Here is a 25,000-nt window from a genome sequence, read left to right as displayed (position 1 = left end):
GTAATTAGATAGCTTCCTTAATAGGTCTTCTCCTTGGCAGCCTTTGTGATATTTTTACACGCTCGAAGGTCAAGGGATAAATATTAAAGACTAAAGCCAGGGAATTTGCATTCCCTTATCTAATTAAATTCTCAAGTAGCAAGAACCCTCCGCATAAACACACGAGGGGTGGCGAAGAGAATTTCACAAAAGCATTAGAACATAAAGAAAGAACCTTACTCCTTGGTATTAATAAAAGGAAGAGAAGGAGAAAGAAAAAGAAAGTAGGGTGCTCGGCTAGCTTTGTAAAGCCATCCATATCCTGCAAGAAAAAAACTTTTCGTAATTCAACTCGCTGGTTTTGGATCTTCGTTGAAAAAAAAAAAAAGGTTCATGACCACTGTGAAGACCTTTCTCTAAGTCACAAGACAATTCCTACGCGGATCCAAAATAGGATCTGTGTCAGGATTGCCAACAAAACACTGATAAATTAGCCTCTTTCACAGTTGAGATAACAGCATAAAGTATGGATGAAAATAATACGTCGGATTTACTATTTTACCACTACCATTGCGTTAGTTGATTTAAAGATGTGTGGTAGTACCACACATCTTTCAATCAACCTCTGGGACGTTATTTCCTAATACATACACACACACAACCACCCACACCCACACACACACACACACACACACACACATATATGTATATATATATATATATATATATATATATATATATATATATATTTAATATATATATATATATATATATATATATATATATATATGTGTGTATATGTGTGTGTATGTATGTGTAGCCGTGCTAGGCGGTATATCTTAGTTATCCATTTTAGCCAACGGTTATGTAAGCAGATGAGCAACTTCGTGAAGTTACGAGAACTTTGGGTGTGGAGGAAATACCCCCATAAATCTAGATGAAGTCACTGGCAGCAGGGTGACGAATTGGGTCTAAGGGGATAGACATGATGTCCTTTTAGCTTCTACCCCTGATACCTGGCGGATGATTTTACTGAAAATAGTATGAACCGGCAGGGGTTGCTTCCCTTTGTTAGATAGGCCCTGCGCATCACAAGGAACTGGCTATCCTTTGATGGATTTAGCCAAGGAATCCCCAATGGATTTAGTCAGTCTATGAAAAAAGAAAGTGACAGAATGGCCCCCAGTTCCGGGCGTAGCGAGGTGCTAAGAATCTCCCGCTTTATGAATATTAAGGAAAAATTGTAAATTGGTAATTGCAATATTAGAACCGTGAATTATATTGGGAAATTACAGCAAGTGGAGAGTGAATTTATGAAATATAGCTTACGTATCTTGGCCCTAAGAGATTCAAGCTGTAAGGGGATTGGCAAGGAAATCTCAGACCAAGGATATATATATATATATATATATATATATATATATAAATTAAGGAAGAACAGATGGAGTTACAAGAGAAGGGGTAGGAATGATGATAACACCTAGAGCAGAAAGGGAATTAACTGAGGGGAGAGCTGTAAATAGTAGATTGGTACTTTCAAATTTGAATAGAAACAGTGCAATATGAGTGTTATAGTTTGTTATATACCAACAAATGATTCCCCTGAAGATAGGAAAGATGAATACTATGAAGAACTGCAGTGTTATAGATGAGATTCCAGAGAGAGATACGAAAATTGTGATTGGTGACCTCAATGCTAAAGTTGGAAGGAATAATCAAGGTAAAAAGAACGTAATGGGTGTTACGGGTCTTGGCGAAGTTGAAAATGAAAATGGAGCACATTTCATAAGTTTCTGTTCAACACATGATCTTGTCATTGGAGGTACTCTTTTCCAGGACAAGGACATCAACAAACAAACATGGATTTCACCATGTGGCAACTAAAAAAACCAAAGAGATCACAGAGCAATTAATAAGAGAAGGAAGACTCTGAGAGGTGCTATAGAGGTGCAGATATTGGTAATGATCACCAGCTCCTCATTGCCACACTGAAATTAAAACGGAAAAAAGAAATGTAGATAGAATACCTAGGTTTGATACAACAATCTGGAAGATTAGCACAGAGAAACCTTTGGAATTAAATGTAGGATTCGATTAGCAATCTTAAGAAACTTTAAGAGATAAAGTGCAGACAATTAACGAAGAATGTTGTGATATTAAGAGCATATATCAGTCAGTTGGTAGTGAAGTTTTGGGATATGCAGTTACTAGGGGAACGCCATGGATATAAAATGATACTTGGGACACAATAAATAAGAGTCAAAAAAAGAAATTTGTTGTTGAAAGTTTTCGAGGAAGTAATGAAAATTACAAGGCAGAACATGCTAAGTATTCCAGTCTTGATATTGAGGTCAAAAGAAAAGACGATATGACTGAAGAAAATATTAAAACAGGAAAGCAGATAAGGCTCACAAAGCTATGAATTCAGGGAGTGGCTATGGTGTAAGAATTGCTCATAGAATTTTTAATGTAATATCTACGGGGGCAAAGAAGAAGAAAACAAGAGATGGGTCTGTTATAAAAACATAAGATGAAGAAAGGCAATGATGGATGGAATACTTTAGTGAGGAGGTCATGAATAGGATATAAAAAGGGAATAATTTGATTGATATATCTAAAGCTAAGGAAGACCTTAGTATGCCCATGAATGAATTCTGTGTGTTTGAAACCGAAGCTATCATTAAAAAACTCTGAGATGGAAAGCTCCTGGCTAGCTTGGCTAGTAATAATAATAATAATAATAATAAGATGATGATGATGATGATGATGGAATAACTGTTGAGATGATATTGGCCGAATATGAAGTAACTCCCTGAATACTTACATGACTATTTTATAGAAAGTGGCGTGAAGAGGTAAAACCTGATGAATGGGAGTTGGGAGCGTTGGTGAAAATTGCAAAATAAGGAGAACTGACTGATAATTACAATAATTACAGAAGGATCACACTTACGTCTGTTGTCATAAAAATATATAGCATGCATATTCTAAGGAAACTAGAGAGAAAGATTGATGAAAGCCGAGAGATGAACCAACAGAATTTATTAAAGATAGAAGTGGTACGGACCAAATTTTCATTTTAAGACATGTACAATAATGTGTAAAATATAGAAATTAACTTTTGATGGCATTTGTGGACTATAAAAAGGCCTTTTATAGTGTGCACCGGCCAACTTTGTGGAGAGTCCTGCATTCTTATAGAGTTCCTCTTAAATATGTAAATTTGATTAAGTATGTTCATGAGAGTATCAAGCGCAAAGTTAATGTTAGTGGATTCCTATCAAATGAATTTCCAGTGAAAAGTGGAGTACTCCAAGAGAATGTGTTGTCACCTGTGTTGTTTATCCTCCTCATGTATTTTGTAATGCAGAGAACAGTTGGATATGGTGGAGAAGGATTAGACTGGATTGGTAATAGGATATTGCTTCCCAGAATGCATGAAATATCACATGAAGCTGGGGTTAAAATAAATAGAAGAAAATCAGAGAGATAATGAGAAGGGAATATACAATGTAAGATGAAATATCAGTGGAAGAAGAAAGGATTAATAAGGTAAAATCATTTATATATTCAGGAACGAGGATCTCTAATACATGGTCTCTAGAATTGCAGTTTAATGAAAGATTGAAAAAATCAAATAAGAAATTGGCTAGGTTAAGCCAACTTTGGAAATAAAATTGCCTTAAATTACATATAAAAACCAGGCTATATATCAGTTTAGTGAGATCGGTGTTAATGTATGGACATGAGTCGTGGTATGACAATGAAACAATATCAAACAGATTTTGCAGATTTGAGAACAAAGCCCTCAGAAGAAAATTGGGAGGTAAATGGCACGATAAGATTAGAAATGAAACTTTAAGAGAGATTACTCGAGTGCCATATGTGGATGAGATCATGGTGACGGGTAGACGGAGATGGTTTGGGCATGCTCTTCGTACTCTCCAAGAGAAATTAGTTCACCAAACTTTTAACTGGGCTCCACAAGGCACAAGAAGAGTTGGCAGACCCAGGACTACATGGCTCAGCACTACGAAGCGTGAAGTAGGATATGATGAAAGGAGAAGTATTGATTTAAAAGATCACGATATAGACGACTGGGGAAATCTACCTGAGGCACTTTGAGTCAATGGGCATAGGAGGAAATGATGATGATTATAGTGACCGATACATATATACACACACACACACACACACACACACACATATATATATATATATATATATATGTATATATATACATATGTGTGTATATATATACATATACACACACACACACACATATATATATATATATATATATATATATATATATATATATATATATATATATATATATATATATATATATATATATACATATATATAATGTGGGTGTGATTTTTTTCCTACCGTTGTCTCAAACCTTTAACAAAATCACTAATCTTTTAGAGAAGATAAAATGTATGTTTTATAAGTACCACTCAGAATTTCATATTGATTTACATATCAATGACAATTAATAACAACTAATATTGTCGCAATAGCTACTAATGAAACAAAATCCCGAGAAAATGCTATAAATATTATTATGCTAGAATTTATCAAATTCAACAATGCTGAAAATATCTACTCAATTTTATTTTAGAAAGGAATAAAAAAATTAAAGTTTTCAACAGGCATATATAGAAATGATTCCATTATTCAAAAGATTCACTCGGGTACTTCCAATCCCTATGCAAATTCCTTCTGATCCTTCGATAAATTCTTCGGGTACCATACACATTTACACAACAACAACAGAAAATTCTTTCAGAGGAGAAAAATAATTTAACGGAAGACTCACGAAAGATTCTGTTTTTAATTTTGATGGTCTTCTTCATAAATCATATCACACATGTACGAGATCATTTCGCCTTTAAAGAGCAGTGAATGAAATCTACGTTGCGCTACACTGAAGAAAGAAAAGACAGATAACACGAGAGAGAGAGAGAGAGAGAGAGAGAGAGAGAGAGAGAGAGAGAGAGAGAGAGAGAGAGAGAGAGAGGTCAGACCAAAATATCTGTATAATGCAGATGTGGAATTGGGGTGGGCTTCCACGTCTAGCCCAGCGGTGCCAAAAGCCTTTCATGATTTATTTGAGCCTAACGAATAGATTCAAAATCCCCTCGTAAATAAAAATACGAGGAGGGGGCCAATAAACGAACTCGACCAAGGGCAAACGAGGGAAAATATATAAGCGAGGAGACGTTTTCCGTCAGTGCTTTTGAGAAAGAAGTCAAGGCAAGCGAGCAGGAAGTCCATTTGCAAATTTATTTTTGCCTCTGACAAATCACGGGACAATTCTCATGACGTAAAGAAAATGATATGACGGAGGCTCTTCTTTTATCTTGTCTTAAGATTTTTCCACATTGCAGTTAAAGAACTATGACTTTCCAACAAAGACCTGGAATTTCAAAATGTTTTCTTTTATATAGTTTTGTATTTGTGATAATTTCATTACTTTCTAGATTTTAGACGTTTTATATTAATTTTCATATTATAATTTTAATAAAAACGCATACTAATAAGTGTCAGGTATTTCAGTGCCCAGAAAATCTTAAATCGGTTTTTCTAACAATAGAAATTCAACTTGCATCACAATAATTTGAAAGATTGTAAAAATAAGAAGGTTTCATTAAATAAGAGATTTACATTAATGAAAGTACTCAGAAGAGAAAAGAGGAGAACAGAACAGAAGAGAAGAAAAGAAGCTAGGGGAACACCAGATGAATGATGGTGCCAAAGACAACGAATTTCCAAATCAAATATTCTTCAAGATCAGAGGAGCACTTCTGCCAAAAGATTTGCCTTCGACTAATGAGGGATGAATGCAACCCATTAAAAGACTCCGATGGAGCATTAAAACGAAGTTTTGGGATTAAAAAGTTGTAAGAGGGTATAAAAATGTAGTCATATCTTAAAACACCCCTTCCTGAGCAGGGGTACCTCAATTTCAAGACCTCATTTCGCAAAACTTGGAACCTGATAGGACAGGTCAAAGACGAGTCATAACGTAATTGAGACCTTTTTTTATATATTTTATCTGCATACTTGTGTTTGCTTCATCGTAGGCTATATTGCAAGTACATGAAATTAATAGGCCAGAGAGAGAGAGAGAGAGAGAGAGAGAGAGAGAGAGAGAGAGAGAGAGAGAGAGAGAGAGAGACTAATAAAGTAATTATAAATTGCGCGAAAGAAATATAGTAACGCTTATTGATTTTCTTATTGACTTTGACAACAAACTTATTTTCTCAAATAATCATACAATTTTAGAAACGTTTCTTTTCAGACATTAGAAATCACATATAATCTTATATAAATAACTCAACTTTGCAGATAAGCACGGAAATGCCACAAAAAGAAAAAAATAAATATTTCTGCCAGGAAGACAAAATTTCAATAAAAAACTACACACAAACATGAATTAGATGGTTTAATAATTCAAATCCATGGCCACACTTCTATAAACTAACCCTCGCTTCCAGCCGCCAAGTGCGATTTTCAAAGCAAAAACTTTAGATTTCGAATTTAGGAAAAATCAAATTAATCCCTGCCAATAATATACATCTGTATAAAAATCAAACTAATCCCTGCCAATAATGTACATTCTTGTTTAAATTCCTCAAACTCAAGTATTGCATCTTTTAACTTTCCAAAGTAGCTCGCTGTCTAAAAGATAATATTACAGAGAATATGAGCGTGAATTCTATTACCATAGCAACAACATCGATAGATGGAAACTAATATTATATATGAAAAAGGGAGTAAAAAACACTAGAAGCAAATATTTCAAAACAGTAAACTGAGCAGGTGGAAAATCAAATTGATCAAACTGTCAACATAAGAATTTCCAATAAAAGAAAACACTCAAGGCAACACAACAATGCAAACAAAATCACCAGCAAGGAATAATCAAATGCCCCCAGCCCATCAATTTTCATAGTATATACGCGTATGTGGTTTGGCCTAGACTCCAAGAGAACAAGCTTGATGTATATATAGTTGATGCTACTCTCTTTGCACCAATTCAATCTCCCGTATGTAGACGTGGGGTTGCAGAATCCTTTCATAGAGCTCTAGTTAAAATTTGTGCATGGTGCACATTATGTGGGACGAAGTTGAACAATATCAAAACACAGTGGCTCCTCATAATCCAGGTCTTTTCATTGACAAGGTCTCAATAACTATATACTACTATTCTAAAATAATTTGAGGTGTGATTCTACTTCGTAAATTTACTTTTGAAAAACACACCTGGTTTGTTTCTTCTTAAATTGCGCAAACATTGGCGTGTAAGGTTTCGAGTCTTACATTCTATTATGATTCGAGTATTGTTCTCCGGTTTGGTCTTCATCTACTGAATTCCATCTTAATTTGTTAGGACAAACACTTGCTGTCTATAAAATACCTCATCATTGATCTGGATATTAATCTCTGACCATCCTTTGCATTCAGATCTTTTCAGACTGTACAACTCTGTTCGTAGTAGTAGGTATGCAGTTAATTATACAGTATACAACAGTCTTGCCCACTCCATCATAAGGCTCAAAACTAAACAGCATTCTAGAAGATTTACTCCAGCTAAAATCAGATTGCGGAATGATCTCCCTAATATGGCGGTTGAATTGGTGGAACTTGGGAACTTGTTGCAAATGCTTGTCTGTTAAAGAAGTTAACATCTGTCTCGTTTCATATCTGATATATGCCTGATCTATTTTAACGTTGATACTGATCTAAATATATTTCATATATTTTTATTATTACTCATGTTGTTTATTCGGTATTTCTCTATCTCCTTTCCTTATTGGGTTGCTTGCCCTCTTGAAACCCTTGGTATTCTAGCATCCTGTTTATCTCTATGGTGTTATAATAAAACTTTTATAACTACAACACCATGTATAAAACCAAAAATGTAAGTATTTCCTTGGAATAATCATAACTACTCAGCATCAATGCAAGAGCAAGATGAAAGGAAATAAAATGAAAGGAGAATAAAACCGAGAAGCAACAAGGAATGACACCACGAAGAATGATGTCAATGGCAACCTCGCCGTGCGCGTCCAAGTGACAGCATTTCGAATGTCCTTATTTGATCCGGTGTAAATGCATTAGTTGTGTCAGGGAAGAGTAACGAAGGAGAGAGAGAGAGAGAGAGAGAGAGAGAGAGAGAGAGAGAGAGAACAACACACGCGAATTAGTCTCTAAAGTTTGAGAGGATACCTACCGTGCAAGGGAAGATTAGAGGGGAGATGGTGTAGAGAATGGCAAGTTGAAAGAGGGGAAAAGCAATGGGGACGAGACCACAGTCAGCAAGGAAGGGGAAGGGGAGTACGAGAGAGGGAGGGAAAGGTTACGACAACCTGCGTGTGTTGGGAGGGGGGTGAGTTGAGGGGGATCGATGTGATTTGTAGCGCAGCTGGATCGAGGACTACTGGTCCACACTATCCCATTTGCTACAAAAGAGAAGAAGAATGGGGAAGGGGTATGGAACCCTTTTTTATGCTATTGCTTTCAGTAGAACTTTCCCTCAACTATTTTTTTCCTTCCTTTTGATATTGTTTTGCTATTGGATGGGGGAGGAGGGATTTGTCTCTCGAAACAGATTATAGTTTTAGTGATAGTGACGGAGGTTTCCTGAAAATCCCCTTGAGCCATTGTTGTTTTTGTTGGTGTAGAGCAGACGGTTCATTAATGGCTTCCTAGACCCGAGATATCTGGCAATTTCCCAGTCTACAAGAAATCTCTATTTAGTCGATAATTTCAGCTGTTTTAGGTGATATTTTTAAAACAAACCTTTAATATGAAAACACGTCAAGCTGTATTGCATATAATATTTGCTTTGAATATAATATTCTATATATCATATATTGAATATAATCAATAACTTTTTTATCGGTAGAATATGAAATGGCGTCAAAAGATCGGCGTATTTCCGAAACAAATCTGATCCATGAAAATTTGATAAGAAAAAAAAAGAAAAAAAAAACTTACCATAAAGAGTTGACTGACCTACTATGATCTCTTTGCCACACACACAAACACCCACAAAAGAAAATCCTATCAGCATGTAATAATTGTCTTAACCATTCGCGGGGAAAATCTATTGTTATTTTACTTTATTAACAAAATAGCGCTCGAAATAAGTATATATTCGTCAAATTTATACTTGAAATTATCAATCAGATGAAGAAGGTATGTATTAGTATGTGCCAAGACAGTGTGAGAGAGAGAGAGAGAGAGAGAGAGAGAGAGAGAGAGAGAGAATGTCATTTAAGGACACTTTCCTCTGAATGATTTCATCCCCGAGGGATGAGCATTACATAATAGTGGCTCTCCCGCTTTATACTATACACGTGTTATGCCAGATACAGTAATTCCTATAATTTCTGCTTCTCTTCATACTTTCTCTTCCTAACCTTGTTGCGACCTATACCGTTTGACTAACAACTGTAGGTAAAGGTAAAGGTGTCCTGTTTCAGTTCCGACTTCATCAGAATCGATGCTCACCAGAACGTCAGCCGGGCAAGCCCAACCCGCCACTGTGGTGGCCAACCGCAAAAGTGGCCTCCCCAGTAAACAGGTTAAACTCACGGTCCCGGACTGGGATCGATCTGCCGCCAAGCGAATGTAAGCCGAACACGTTACCACTGTACTAGGCAGGAGACTAGGTACCTAATCAACTGCTTTGGTGAAGAAAGGCCATCACAATTTATATCAACGCGCCCATCTGTTCCCTTGGTCCAGTCCGGGATTCGAACGCACTACCTACAGATGAAGCAGTATGTAGACTATAAATTAGAGTGACTCACATTACTACATATATACATAGTTCCTTTGTATAAAGTTTCTGCCAGAGTAAACACATGCATGGACATAAACACAAACAAATCCAAATATACGTTAATTATTTAGTCCAATTACAAATGGTCCGTAAATGCGGAAACTTTTTCAATATGCAAATGGCACATGGTCTCCCCCACCCCAGGAAAAAAAGGAGAGCAATTATCTGTGACACAGCAAATTAAAAATGAATTTACATCTATTTCTCTATCATCATTCGTATTTTAGAGAGAGAGAGAGAGAGAGAGAGAGAGAGAGAGAGAGAGATTCCGTTTGGAGAAGATGGAAAAAGGTACTCATTGCCAAAGCTCACCTTCATATCAAAGACAAATTGATTATGAAAATGAGAATACAAAACGTGAAACGCAAAATGCAACGATCGCCGAACAGAAAAGAGAAACCATGAAAACATAAAATAAATTTTATATGTAGTAAAAAATGCTTACTTCTGAAATTAGTTGTTGTCATAACAAGCCCCAAGAAAGAACGACAAGGCGTTGTTGCAACCAAAGGTTGCAAAAGGCAACATTAATGAGCGCATGTTTAACTAACCTGAGCGAAGAATGAAAAATAAAAATGAAGTAGAAAATATCGAAAAAAAATGGAAAATAAAAAAGAAAAAAGTTTTTTATCCTAATAACAGTAGAAATCGGATAGTCGCCGCTCTCTCACACATTTACAATTTTTTTTTTGTAGAAATAAATTAAAAAAACTAGTTAAAGTTGATATGAAGCTACAACCGGTAAAAACTCTCCACTTCACTTCCATAGCAATTAGGAGAAAAATCGCCGGAGTGTACTCTAGACTTTGGATTAACTTTTTATTTTTTCGATGCACACACACACATATAATATATATATATATATATATATATAGAGAGAGAGAGAGAGAGAGAGAGAGAGAGAGAGAGAGATTAATATCGCCATCCCACTTTTTAAAACAAAAGGATATACTGTATTTCTATCTAGCATTTTTATTTGAATAAGTATTGCATATAGTGGAAATTATAAAGACTTTAATAACACTGCGTTGAAAACTCGACGTATAGAATTGGTAAACGTGATTTGCAAGATTCAACTGTTGCCAGCATTCAAAATCTGATTCGCCTGGCATTTGCATAGCAGCAGATCGATCCCCGCCCAGGAACGTGAGTTTCAGCTGCTTACTTGGGAGGATATTGCTGTGCTTGGGCTTGTACGGCTGACGTTCTGATGAGCATCTACTCTGATGATACTGGCTGGAACTGAAACCACAACGAAATGAAGGAAACAGGTAGCAATTTTACAGGGCATTTCAGAGAACTTATCAAAGCCAACATTTGCAAACGTACGAGTTCGATAAATGTATGATAAACATTCGAATGTATAAACTAAAAAATTTGGACATTCATTTCTTCTCAATTTAGAATGTTAAGCTTCGTGATATTACATCACCAAGAATACTCATTTGAATATTTTCATTTACTTTATCTTTTTAAATTCGGTTGATATTTTTAAAAAGTATAAGAATATTGTATTAATCTTCTCTTGAATGCAATACCTTATTTTCCCGCCTCGATTTAATTTGAGTCGTATTTCATCTTCCTTTAAAAGTTCCGACTAGTTCGTCTCGACAAAAGCTTTTCAAATTTTCTGACCACGGAAAAATAAAGATATATTCTGTTGATATTAAGTTTATAGTTTTGATGTGTTATACCGGTCATTCCTTCATATCATGCACAGCTCCCGGTATTCCTCTTGCTATCTAATTAGGCGCAATCTTCTTAAGTTCTGAGCACTTATTGAGCTTATATTTACCTTATCCTTTTTTATGTGATTTTATAAGGAAATTAGGAATTACAGCTATTGACTTAATTATCTTAGTGACTGAAAACCCATTGTAAAATTGGTTATTTACCGCAGCAACTCTATCATTCATGAACATAAGCTTCTAATTATCTAAACTCACCATTTTTTTAATATATTCGAAATTCAATAGTATTGTATTCTGTCAGGCTACATACGTCAACTGTAATGTGATTTTTTTTCTGGATTAATCCGAAATCACTAGACGAAACCTATTCGAATGGTTGAGATAAGTTTTTCACATTTAATGTAAATTCACCTAAAATGCAGCGAAGTTTGCATGTCCTAAAGTATTGGTATTTGTATCTACTGACCAGTTCTTTAGCCGTCAGCATACTAAATTACTTCCTTTTTGAAGACGTTATACAATGCCCATTTATTACAGTAAGTTCAGCTAGTATAGTAGTAGTAAAAATTACTCCGGGTTTTGATTCTATAATTTCTTTCAATTCCAGTAACTTAGTTTCTTGTATCAGAATAAGTGTTTCTTATTCATTCAAAACTTCGCAAAGAATTGTTTATCTAAGATTCACACCTTTCTCCGACACTTCGATGGTTCTCCATCACTTCCTTGTGATCTCGCATCTTACTCAGTTAATCATTATTTATCTTTTCAAAGCATATATAATTTTCCTCAGCTTTTTTCTATCCTACCTTCATTAATATTGTCTAATTTGTTTTCTAAATCTCCCCTCTTCTTAAGACAGGTCCTCATTCTTCGGAGAGCTTTATACCTCTTGACTTGAAGATGTTGCAACGTTATTTACTCCCCGTCGCCTGTTGCCACTTAATTGACATTAATCATCCAAACAATGTTTGCTTTCTTTGGCTTCGACCAATTCAAGTCTCCTCTGCGGGATTTTAATAATTTGTTTAATAATACCCTACCACTCATTGTCATCTTTCACTTGTTCTTCTTTACTTATTGTCCATAACATATGGTTTTGAAAAGATCTCTACCACATTAATTTTCTTTTATTACAGTCCTAAGATCAGAGTTATAGGAAGCTCTTATACCGTGAGCTACAACGAATCTTCTCATATCTACTTTTTGTTCATTTTGTTATTTTAGGAGTACTTGGTCTGTATTATTTGTTCTACATTTAAGTGATTTCGAAATGCCTCACTTGCTAACTATGTGTTTGAAACGAAGTGCTATGGATTTGGACCACCTATCAATGGATATAATCAAACTATATGTGCGATCACAAATATAAATACATGTTTATTACAAAACATCAACGATAAGTTATAACATATATCACTAGGAGTCAGACGATAACATTATAAGAAACAAATACACATTTGAGAAGCATAACTGTAGTTCAAACGCATGAGAGAGAGTATTTTGTTTTTTCCCTATTGATCTGAGGAAACCGTTTTTGTAAAGCTGTCAAGGCCCTCCTCTACCCACAATTTATTTGCGTCATACAAGTTCCACTGCAAAAAAAAATAAATACAGGAGACTGCACGAATTATACGATGCATGTAATAATATTTCAAAGAGATGATAACCTAATTTCCTCTGCAGTAAAAAAAAAGTAATGAGGATTAAATGAGGTGGAACTACACTATTTCATAAAAAGCTTCGAATCCATTGCAAAAATAAAAAAGCTTTAATGAGGGGCTACATATTTTATTCCTTCTTTCTTACATGAAGGCTGACTAGGCGCAAATACCCTTTCGGAAAACAGCGAAAACAGATAGGAAGAGAATAAGGGAAAACGGGAGAACAAAAAACAGGAATTTCTGGAGGAAAAGAATCAGGTCACAAATACCAATAACTCAATTAGAATTTTCAAATTAACCTGACAGAAACAGAGTTCAGTAGATAATATAACTCACACACATTATATATATATAAATTTATATATATATATATATATATATATATACAGTATATATATATATATATATATATATATATATATATATATACATACCCTCTTCTAAATAATTACTAAAATTACAAGAATTCCAGACAAACGCTATTATAGAGTTAACAATTACACCAAACAGGAATGCAGTTTCGGTTTTCTATTTATCGAGATGTATCTGTAGTTTAAGCCTTTACATAAATGATATATACATTTTGGACTAGCGATACACATCATTCTAAAAAGAAGGCTATAAACTCGTGAAAAGTATTTTTGTATTCTTTTGTGTTTCTTTACTTAGCAACCGAATTCCTTAATGAAAATAAATGTTAAAAAAATCTATTATAATCACATTGGTAAGTTATAGAGTTTTGGACAAAAATATATGACCTTTGATAAGACCCCTAAAAGAGTTAATAAAATCAAATAACTTTTACTACTACTATACCAGCTGTCCTTGCTGTAATAAACGGGCATTGTATAACGTCTTCGAAACATAAATAAGCTGTCAGCCATTTCAAAGGATTGTAAGAAAATGACACAACTTAACTAACTCCATATATGTTGTGAAAAGAAAATGCTAGAGTAAGTCACGTATCCCTTAATATATTTAAAATTTATGGGACCAAATGTGTCCCACTGTACGCAATAAATAATCAATCATATGAAAAAAAAAAAAACTTAAAACTATTCATCAGTAATATATACATCTGATTTAACAGCACCTTTGGAATTTTTAGAGGTTGATCTACAAATCTAGTTTCCAAAGAATACTGAGTAAATAATATTGCCAATAAGAAAGAGTAGAAACTAAATACGAACGGTAAATGTTTCTACACATATAAAGTAAATGATAGACAGCATAAAATATAAGAGCAAACTCACTACCAATTAAATCTAAAAGCAGGGGACTAAAAAATTATTGGTCGAGGTAAAGGATTTCTAAATTTATAAAAAAAAAACAGTTGTCACCAGTGAGGTGATGCGAGTAATTCGGTACAACGACAATATCATTACATTTTAATGTGAATAAAGTTCAAATGATAATGTCAACACACCAAGCACCTATGTGCGAGGCGCCCCATAAAGAAACGAATGAAATAACATTACATCAATGCCGGGAATCGGAACTGGGGATTCCCACGCGTTTTTATCTCTCTCTCTCTCTCTCTCTCTCTCTCTCTCTCTCTCTCTCTCTCATATGCACTGGTATGTATTCGTATATCATTTATCTACCGTTCTAGCTTTCTTTATATCTGCACGTGCATATATACTTACACATACACATTTATATGTATATATATACACACAGACATAACTATATATATCATATATTTTATATATATATAATATATATATATATACATATATGTATGTATGCACACACAGATATAACTATATATATCATATATTATTATATATATATATATATATATATACATATATGTATGTATACACACACACACACACACACACATATATATATATATATATATATATCTAGATATTCATATATATAATGTCAGGAATGACGAATTCGTCTGTTCATAAGCAAGAAACAAAATTTAATCAGCAATTTATGAGGATATACAAAGCGTATCGTTTATACAGTAGAATGAACATAACCTAATAGTAAATAGCCATGAGGGTAAATGATCAAGTTAAAATATATGACGGAGTACATACTGTTGACACGAGTTAAAGTGATAAGTGAACAGAAACTGTGCATACAGAGTAGAAGTAAATGAATGAACATTTCATGACACTTTGATAAACGAGTGTTCTTCTTTCCCACCGTTATTCTTACATTAAGGGGTCGGTTGCCTGATGCATCCTCTCCAATGCCTTTTATCAAAGGCATCCTCTTCGACCATACCTCTTCTCTTTATATCATCCTTCACAATAATCGAGAGCACACGAAACCAAAGAATATCACAGATAATAAGACATGCGTAAGAAGAATGGGTATAGAAAGACAATATAAATATAGGACACTCACGGATCTCTTAGGATGAAAGGCGAATTGGAAACTCTCCGCAAATCCATAACCTCTAGACCTCCAAGCCCATTTTCAATGGCCAAGGTCGAGGTTTCTTCAGGAATGGTGGTGAGGTACTCGGTAGTAGTGACCTGGTCCCCGGCTGTGGTCATTATAGGGTCAGCCAAGGTCATTCGATGGAGTAACAGAAGCACAAAGAGAACAGAGGGTCTCACTGGTGCTGCAGTATCCGCCAGAAGGCGCATCACGTGACTACCTGTTAGAATAAAGAATGAAAAAAAAACAAGAGTTAATTTACTGTCTGTCAAAAAGATCAATAACATAAGCACAGTAAAGTAAATAGTGTATGTATGCGAGAGTTGATAAATACTCTCGATTCAAAAAAGGTAAATGGTGTCTTAATCTAACAAACAATATGTTATCTATTAGAAATTCTTTACTCAGCCTCAGGATTTTTTTTCTTCATTTTGCTTACTTAATAAAACCCATTGTATTTTTAAAATTACAATGTAGTAAAGATTACAAAACTACAGCCGAAAATATGAATGTAATGGGGGTGTCATCTGCACGCCCACGAAACAAAATCGAGTTATGTTGAAAATTTCTAAAAATATTAAGGAAATATGTGCGAGGCATATGGCAGGTTTTATCTCGCTGTCTTCTTTCATCTCTTTTGTGATTTTGACAACTGATCTAAAGAAATATATTTTTACCAAGGATAGTTTGACGCCAGAAACTTTATATCTAAGGAAACTTGATATATTAATCTCTCTCTCTCTCTCTCTCTCTCTCTCCTCTCTCTCTCTCTCTCTCTCTCTCTCTCAGGTAGTTAGATTAGGAGACGTACATTCTTGTATTGAAAAGGTTGAATTTGGGGTCCCACAGGAATCTGTCCTAGGCCCAATTCTGTTTTTAGTTTACGTTAATGATATGATTATATACATAGAAAACTGTCTGCTAATTCAATACGCTGATAACACCCAAGTTCTTTTGGCAGATCAAATAGAAAATCTAGATGCCTTGATTAAAAGGGCTGAACTAATATTGCTCAAAATTAAGATGTACTTTCTAAGAAAAGGCTATTATTAAATGCCACCAAAACACAGTGCATGTTTATGGGTAGCTCACAGTATATTAGCAAAATTCCAGATGACGTTATAATAAAATGCGATGAAGAAGTAAAGATAAGTCAACATGTGAACAATCTAGGTTTACACATGGACAGGTATATGACTTTCAGACCCACATTGACGAGCTCAGTAGAAAAGTTAGTGGCAATCTAATGTATCCAAGTAGAGTAAAAGATTACTTTGATGATACGACTCGGGCTTTGATTGTGGAAAGTCTGGTCTTGAGTGTAATAAACTACAATATTAAGATAACTAATGATATGCACATGGAAAAAGCTCAAAAAAATCCAAAACTTTGCAGGTAGAGTAGCCGTTATTGGGATGGAAAAACACGACCACATCACCCCAACCCTCAAGCAATTAAAGTGGATAAAATTAAAAGAAAAATGTATGAACGATATTTGTGTACTGTATTTGTTTTTTAAAAGTTTGAGAAAAAAATATCCCAACTGGCTATACACAATTCCTACAGTTGGTAATTGTAGGAATGCATAAACAAGACTGAATGAAAATCTATAAGTTGACAGCTATTGTTATGTAGCAGAATAACCATTTTATAATGGAATAAAGGCTTTTGACTTTGACACACACTCTCTCTCTCTCTCTCTCTCTCTCTCTCTCTCTCTCTCTCTCTCTCTCTCTCATTGAATATCGAGGACTTTAAGCGTTTTAAGGTCTTTAAAATATCTTTCCCAAAAGAAACAGGCGCTTAATTTTCGATGAATAAAGAAGAATACGATCAGTCTTACATTTCCAAGACTACGAAAAAATATAAATAACATTGCTTTAAAGGAGAGAGAGAGAGAGAGAGAGAGAGAGAGAGAGAGAGAGAGTTCCAAGACCACAAAAATTCTTTAAAAGAGAGAGAAAAATCAGATCTTTTGCATTTGCCATCTGAACTTCGAATTTGATCATACAGTTTTATTGAAGGCAAGTATTACAACCGTGTTATATCAACATAAAAGTAATTCAAACCTTTGAAAAAAGTAATTGTATAAAAATGGTAGACTAATTACTAGGGAAAAAGGTACACAAAAAGGAACAGCAACAAAATCAGCAGTTTTGACAATAAACTACAGAGTGAATTTTTTCGATGCTCAAAAACAGGAAAAATGATGGTGCCTCCACACGATTAGACAGACTAGTCACTTAATCTCAGATGTGATAACAAAACCATCTAAAAGTTCACGAAACTAAACTGACAAATTTCAAGATTTTTCAGTAAAAGAACAAAAGAAGAATTTTACATCTTTTGAATAACAAAACAGGGGATAATAATGATGATTATATTGTGAGAGAGAGAGAGAGAGAGAGAGAGAGAGAGAGAGAGAGAGGTTAATATCTTTGGAATCAATAATAATAATAATAATTTTCGTGCATGAAAACCAGTGCATTTCCAGTACAAATAATGTCTTTACCCGAGGGGATTATAAAAGTGCAAGAGTTTGCAACCCCCCACTGAGTATCAGGAGAGTCAATATTGACAGGAAAGAGTAAGAGCACAAGAGAGAAAGCAGTGGTGAATATAATATTAAAAAAAAAATTAAAACCATGAAATATGTCAGAAATTTCCTTAAGTATTCGAAATAATCACACGTGGATGCAAACAAATTACTTTCTTCAGTGATATCATCTATCTTAGAAAATAATTAAATGAAAGATATTCCATTAAACATTTCCAGCAAAATAAAATTCAGGATGCTTTTTTTTACGATGAATTGATAAAAAAAAATTAAAATTGAAAGCTAATAAATCCCAAAATAAAAAGGATCGCCAAAGAATATGATTTTTCAAAATTACAGAGCCAGCGAACCAAAAATGTCCTTATAAACGCGAACGAACGCAAAAAAAAAAACTCCATCTTACCCACCACGAACAAATAACTTGGGACGCGCAATTTATACAGAGGACGCGGTCCCAGACACTGGGTTCAGACTGGTCCAAGAGTTAAATGATCTCAACAATGAGGTACTATCTAAGACTCAATTCTTGGGCAATGACCCGGAAGGTCATTTTCTGAGGTCATTGTCCAGATCCCTTTGAATCTGACCTCAGAGCAGATTCACACGCTCTCACCTATTCCTAACACAAAGACTCTGGAATAAACGAGATCTGGTGGGCTGGCACAAATTATTATGGAATGGGGGTTCCACTGAGGAATGCGCACCGAAATCTACTGTCTTTAGTTAGAAAATATTACATAAAATATGATACGTTTAGAGGTTTGCGTGCATGGATACATACCTGAGTATGAAATAGGATTAAGTATACACACACATACACACACGTGTGTGTATATTTATATATATATATATATATATATATATATATATATATATATATATAGTATATATATATATATATATATATATATATATATATATATATATAGATATATACAGTATATATATATTTATATATATATATATATATATATATATATATATATATATATATATATACTGTTCGTACATACACATTATTCCCTTTCAAGGGAATAGCGACGGAAGTGCAACCTTCTAGTATTTAAGCAAGTACTTAGGAATAAACCTGCTAGGCCATACTACCTTTTCTAACCTCAACAAATGTCGGTCTTCATTACACTCTAGTGGACTTGAAGAGTTGAAGGTGATAGCCTGGGATCTAACGTGGTCCCATATGTTCATAGCCATGGCACTGAAATTCAAATATCCCACTAATATCGAGGTCTCCGTAACTTAATACGTATTTACACCCAATGAGAATTAAATATAAGAAAATTGGACCTCCCTGAAGTGGACGTTAATCCCATATCTTTTAGGGTTGGCACATGGGTGCAGTTAACTGAATCCACTCTTCCAACAACAAAAAAGTTGAGTGTATTTAACTGCAAATATTTTAAAAAAGATCTGAGTGCAACAAATTTATTGCTACCTAAGAACCAACCCTGAAACACATAAGCTGAATTGCAGGTCGGCGTGTGTACGTAAATATGATTATCGTTGAAAGAAAGTTATCCCAAAGCTTCAATAACTTTCATATCAGAGGGTTATTTGGGATTTAATATTTCATGTTAATTGTTAGTAAAGACTTAGTTAAGACCATGCGATATATATATATATATATATATATATATATATATATATATATATATATATATATACCATGTATGTATGTGTGTATGTGTGTGTATCATAGCCACGAAAAGAAAAGTGAAAAGACTTGATTGGAGTCACTACTGAATTTTCGTCTTATTAGTGACTTCGATGGACTCACAAGCTGTAGATGTCACTAATAAGACGAAAGTACTAACTTCACTCAACTTTTTTCACTCCTTTCGTGGCTAAGATGTACATCACACACAAACATACACACACACACACACACACACACACACACACACACATATATATATATATATATATATATATATATATATATATATATATATATAAATATACTGTACATAGGTGTGTAGTAAAGTAGGGTCTAAAGGTGGTTAAATAAAACTAGTGATGTAAGCTAGATTTGAAAGTTTGCTTCATGGTGTGATTAGAATAATAATATTATCATTATTAATACAATTTTCTTTAACAACAATCAATAATTTCTTCCAGATTCTTTATAATAAGGCATTTAATTTAATGGGAACAGAAAGACAAGTACTAGTGTTCTGTAATAATGTTTAATCGCCGAATCTTTCAGCACTTAGTATCCAAAAGACTCTAAATTGGCAATCGAATTAGCTCTTGCTTCACGGAAACACGAGACGTCCGATATCGATCTCAAAATAGTTTTGTTTTTTACCTCTATAATGGAGTATATCGATTTGTTTATCACGAATATCTTGACAAAATTGCAAGTTGGTTGCAACATATTACTGTGCAGAAGTCCCACTGATTCCGAAAAACCCGTATGAGTATGCAGGTCGAAGGATGAAAGCCCACGAAAATCACAGGCCCTATCACCAAAGAAAAATTTCGCATTTGCTTCATCAATTCTTTGCTTTCCCTCGACCTATAATTTTCGACCACGTAAAGTTATCTTAGTCCAGGAACAAAGGAGCTTAAAAACATGTCATGTTCAATTGTGAGAGCATTTATCCTCTGAATGGTCAAGTTAACAGACATGAAGATCGATATTGAACTACTGAATATCTACATTAGCTTGAAGAACGACACATGCAACACTCCCTAAAAATGGTGCAATCGTCTGCTATATATGGAGACACGAATATTGGTACAGATATCTTCCAAGACACTGGACGGGATTTATCATATCGTATTATGTTAATATTCTAAAGCTGTTCGTGAATCTTAAACAAAATATTTACAGAATATATGGATTGAGCCTCGTAGATCATTGAACATCCACCCTGATCTCTGGTCCTAACCACTATGGACTATTTCTTTTGGGGCCTACCTTATATCAGTTGTTTATGATAACAGAACAATAACAACACAGTCGCTAAATGATAAAACATTATATTTCAACGCTAAATGAACGAATCTTACAATATGCATACAACTGAGCAAAAGTCCTGGGTCAAACAGTTTTTTTTAATATTTACTGCAGAAGATGGATATCCTTCAGAACATACTAGTCTAACCTTAAGAAATCAAATAAATATATTTCCATATTCATCTCTACAACTATAAAAGTGTTATGAAGCCATTCTTTTGTCCAACTATGCACTTCTAACATTTCCTGAATGATCAGTTTCCTGTACAAGAAAGTCACTCCTGTGAAAGTCAAGGCACAGACACTATCACATTCTTCCGGTAAATGAGTTTTGTTATCTACTGTATGAGCCACTTCATGGATCAACTAAAAATAAAAATAGTCTTATTAATAAGATAATTTACATAAACACGCTGCACCGCTTACCTACAATTAGTGCACAATTGCATTTCTTATATATTATGTTAATTCCGGATAATTATTTTTCCATTTGATAACCCAAAAATTCCATTGGTGTAAGCGTTTCCATTCATTCGGCGTAATCAGTGATATCTAGAACAAATAAGCATCTGAAATAGCACATGAGTCAGTCATCAAGCATAAATATCTCACTTTATCCATCGAGGAAAATAACCAATGAGAATAGAACGAGCAATAAAGACTTCCCGCCATGCTACACATCACCAATAATTCGTAGAGAACACAATGAGGTTTAATACCATAAACCTCCTTGAGAGAACAAACGCTCATCCACAAACCCACCATCTTGTAAAGACCTCCTTCGCTACCAGCGGGTCTGGAAGCTCAATGCCCCATAACAATCGCGTAGCTTCCAGCTCCAAACATATTCTCATTATCGGATATCGTAAGCGGAGTGTGATTGTCAGCTGTTAACACCAGAGGTTAACACCGCAGACAAGATGCTAATGGCTTTCGGGAGGATAGGATGCTGAACAACGAATTACTTGCGACAAGGAGCCAATATTGGACGAGAGAGAGAGAGAGAGAGAGAGAGAGAGAGAGAGAGAGAGAGAGAGAGAGGGGGGGTTTGCATGTCTATAATTCCTAATAATCAAACCTAGAATGTGGCCTGGTAAGCAATGAATAAATGGTCTATCTGCAGGTAAACTTTAATGAAGCCTGGTGGGTGTTAATATCATTAAAACTTATTAAGTACAAAGCAACTTACATAATCATTATAATTCAATGCATCCCGTTACAAACGAAACTGAGTCACATTAATAAGCATATGAAAGGAATTATTCGAGATGAATCATTCGGAAAATGTAAATTGCAATTTCACAAAATAAAACTAAAAGAAAGATATCGGAAGAGTCAAAGAGACGCTGACGCAACACATACACAAACGGGGAAGGAGGGAGACCAATAGCAAAGTAATTAGTAACACATAAAAGTCTCTCTCAGAGTGAATCAGCGAGACCATTAGTACCTCACTCGAGATATCCGAAAGGAGGAGTAATTGATACCATTGAGCAAGTAAACGAGATCTGATAAATCCTCATTATGGGTGAGGGCGGATTTTTCTTTTTCTTCCGTTTTGTAATGAATGGCTTGGTGCTGGAGCAGCTCTGGCTGAGAAATTAGGAGGAGATGAATAGGTATTCAAGGCATACCATTTACGCTGAGACAAAAACATGCACAACCACATGATGATGATAATGATGATGGAAGATTAAAAAAAAAAAAACGAATATAGAATTGATAATTGTGATGATGAAGGATGATGACTGATATGGGTGAAATATGCTAATAGCGATGATGATGAAAGGCTGATGGGCAAGAGGAGGATGAGGAAAGGGGGGGGGGGGGGGGGGTTGATTACCATTAATTAAGTAGGTGACGTCAATGTCACCTCGCACCAGACAGCTGGAACTTCCAAAGAGGGGATGCTAATTGATTGCGACACACCAACTAGTGCGCAGGCGCACACGTAATATCCGTAATAATCAACATCAAGGAAAATCTTTTTTTTCAGAAATGAGGCGGCTGATAACCACCCTCAGCCGATATTAAGTGTAATAATCTGTGATTTACGATCGAGTTGCTCACTCAAAACTTTGGTGTGATAATGACATATTTTATTGAAGCCCTGCAATTTATGATTCATGCTTAAAGACAAGGAAAAATTGGGTTATCCAGTGAATCAGGGAAGAAGAAAATTTAAAATAATTCAAATTTCTGCCGTCTTGCACAAGGGGATATTAAACAGGGAACCTTCCAGAAATTAGTATCATTTTACAGTTATAAAATAAATGGGATATCATAAACCATTCTAATAACTTCCTGTATATGGAAATGATCGAACAAGTGATATGAAAGTTATGTTATTAATACGGTGTTCAGAACTGTATGAAATAAATAGGAACACTGTAAGCCCATATATTCAATTATAAAATAACACGTTACCTAACGCAAATACATAAATGAGGTATATAGTCCAAACGTTCATCAATGCGGTCATATAAAAATGTTTTATTTTTTCTTATCAAAGTCACCGAAAAATGATAAATCTTTCAATTGAAATTTTCTTGTTATAGTCCCCAAAAATTTTTTCTTCGGGAAAAAATCAAGATATCAAAAAACCTATTTTGAGGAGAAGGGGCAAAAATTAAAATGGAGACAGCCTAACTTTTCATTAAAAAAATCTTATTTCGTGAGTTTTATATTTGACAATTTATATAAAAGAGGAATATATAAAAATATATAAACTAGTAAAATTTACTGAAATATAAAAGAAAGCCTTGCAAACTTGGAATGTAGATTTCAACATTTTACGTCAAGACATGATCTTTGTCAACTAGATATTACGATTCTAATTCGATGTCAAGACATTGCTTGCTACTGGATTTGATATTATGAACATATTGCTCATTTTGACACTAAATATCACCTACACTTGAACTTTACCTTTTGTTAATCCAAACTGATGTCAAGGCATTCGCCCACCGTTATTTGAATACAAATTACCAACAGGCATTTATTTGTGATTCTCAATTCATTTCGTTATAATGACATTCCCTATCGGGATTTAACAAAACATTACATTCAAACTCGCAACGAAGACCGAAGTCCCGACACTCATCATCTAAACACGCAATATACAGATACTTCGCCATCTCCCTATTGCGGTCTCCACTCCCTTCAGAAATCAGGGAGAACTTGGAGGAAGTTAAATCAACTCGCGTATCAACTCTGACCTCAACAAGCATTATCATCAGCCTCATGCAAAGAGGGATCCAAGCCGTGTCTCAAACTTCTTCCTCCCCTTTGCAAGAAGGAACTCCTGACCTCTGCTTTCCCCTGCCACAAGTTGAGTGAGTGAAGGTAGGGATGGAAGGAGACCAGCAGGGAACAGTGAACATCAAGGGATTAGAGTTAGAGGAGGGAAAATTAAAAACTGGGTAGAAATAAAATAGAGAACGAAAGACAAAAGGGATAAAGTGGTTAGAGAATATGGACGAAAGAAAGGAAATGAAATGGAAAATGAAAAAGTTAAAATTATTGGAAAAATGGGAATTAGAAGGAAGAATCGAGGAAAATAGAGAAAAAAGACAATCAAGACCAAGAAAGTCGTTCTATGTGAAATGTTACAATCATGCCGCTGATTTTTGTCCATTGTCGTCTTTAGGCAGTGCGCCAAATAGTCTAGTGATGGTAGGAGAGTGCTGGACCATGGAGAGGGATTGATATTTTACAAATTTTGATACAGAAGAAAACAATAGGGCATCCGCTTATCAGAAACGCCACATTATGAACAGATAATCAATGATGATGATAATAATAAAAAAAATCAAGAAGAACAAGGAGAATCTTTAAACATTTCGATACTTGGAGACTAAGAGTACGAAG

General features: G+C 34.7%; 1 protein-coding gene across 3 annotated transcripts in view; it reads right to left on the bottom strand.

Annotated features, from left to right (window-relative positions):
• The window catches only part of LOC137655277 (CD109 antigen-like), a 1,052,697-nt gene that overhangs the window by 901,530 nt on the left and 126,167 nt on the right, over nucleotides 1-25,000 (bottom strand). For all 3 annotated transcript variants that reach the window (XM_068389166.1, XM_068389176.1, XM_068389172.1), the window contains exon 3: nucleotides 15,561-15,816. In XM_068389166.1, the coding sequence (XP_068245267.1) occupies nucleotides 15,561-15,816 (256 nt within the window). The remainder of the gene's footprint in view (nucleotides 1-15,560; nucleotides 15,817-25,000) is intronic.

Source organism: Palaemon carinicauda, chromosome 1, assembly GCF_036898095.1.
Source record: "Palaemon carinicauda isolate YSFRI2023 chromosome 1, ASM3689809v2, whole genome shotgun sequence".
Taxonomy (NCBI): Eukaryota; Metazoa; Arthropoda; class Malacostraca; order Decapoda; family Palaemonidae; genus Palaemon; species Palaemon carinicauda.
This window is presented reverse-complemented; position numbering and strand designations above follow the sequence as displayed.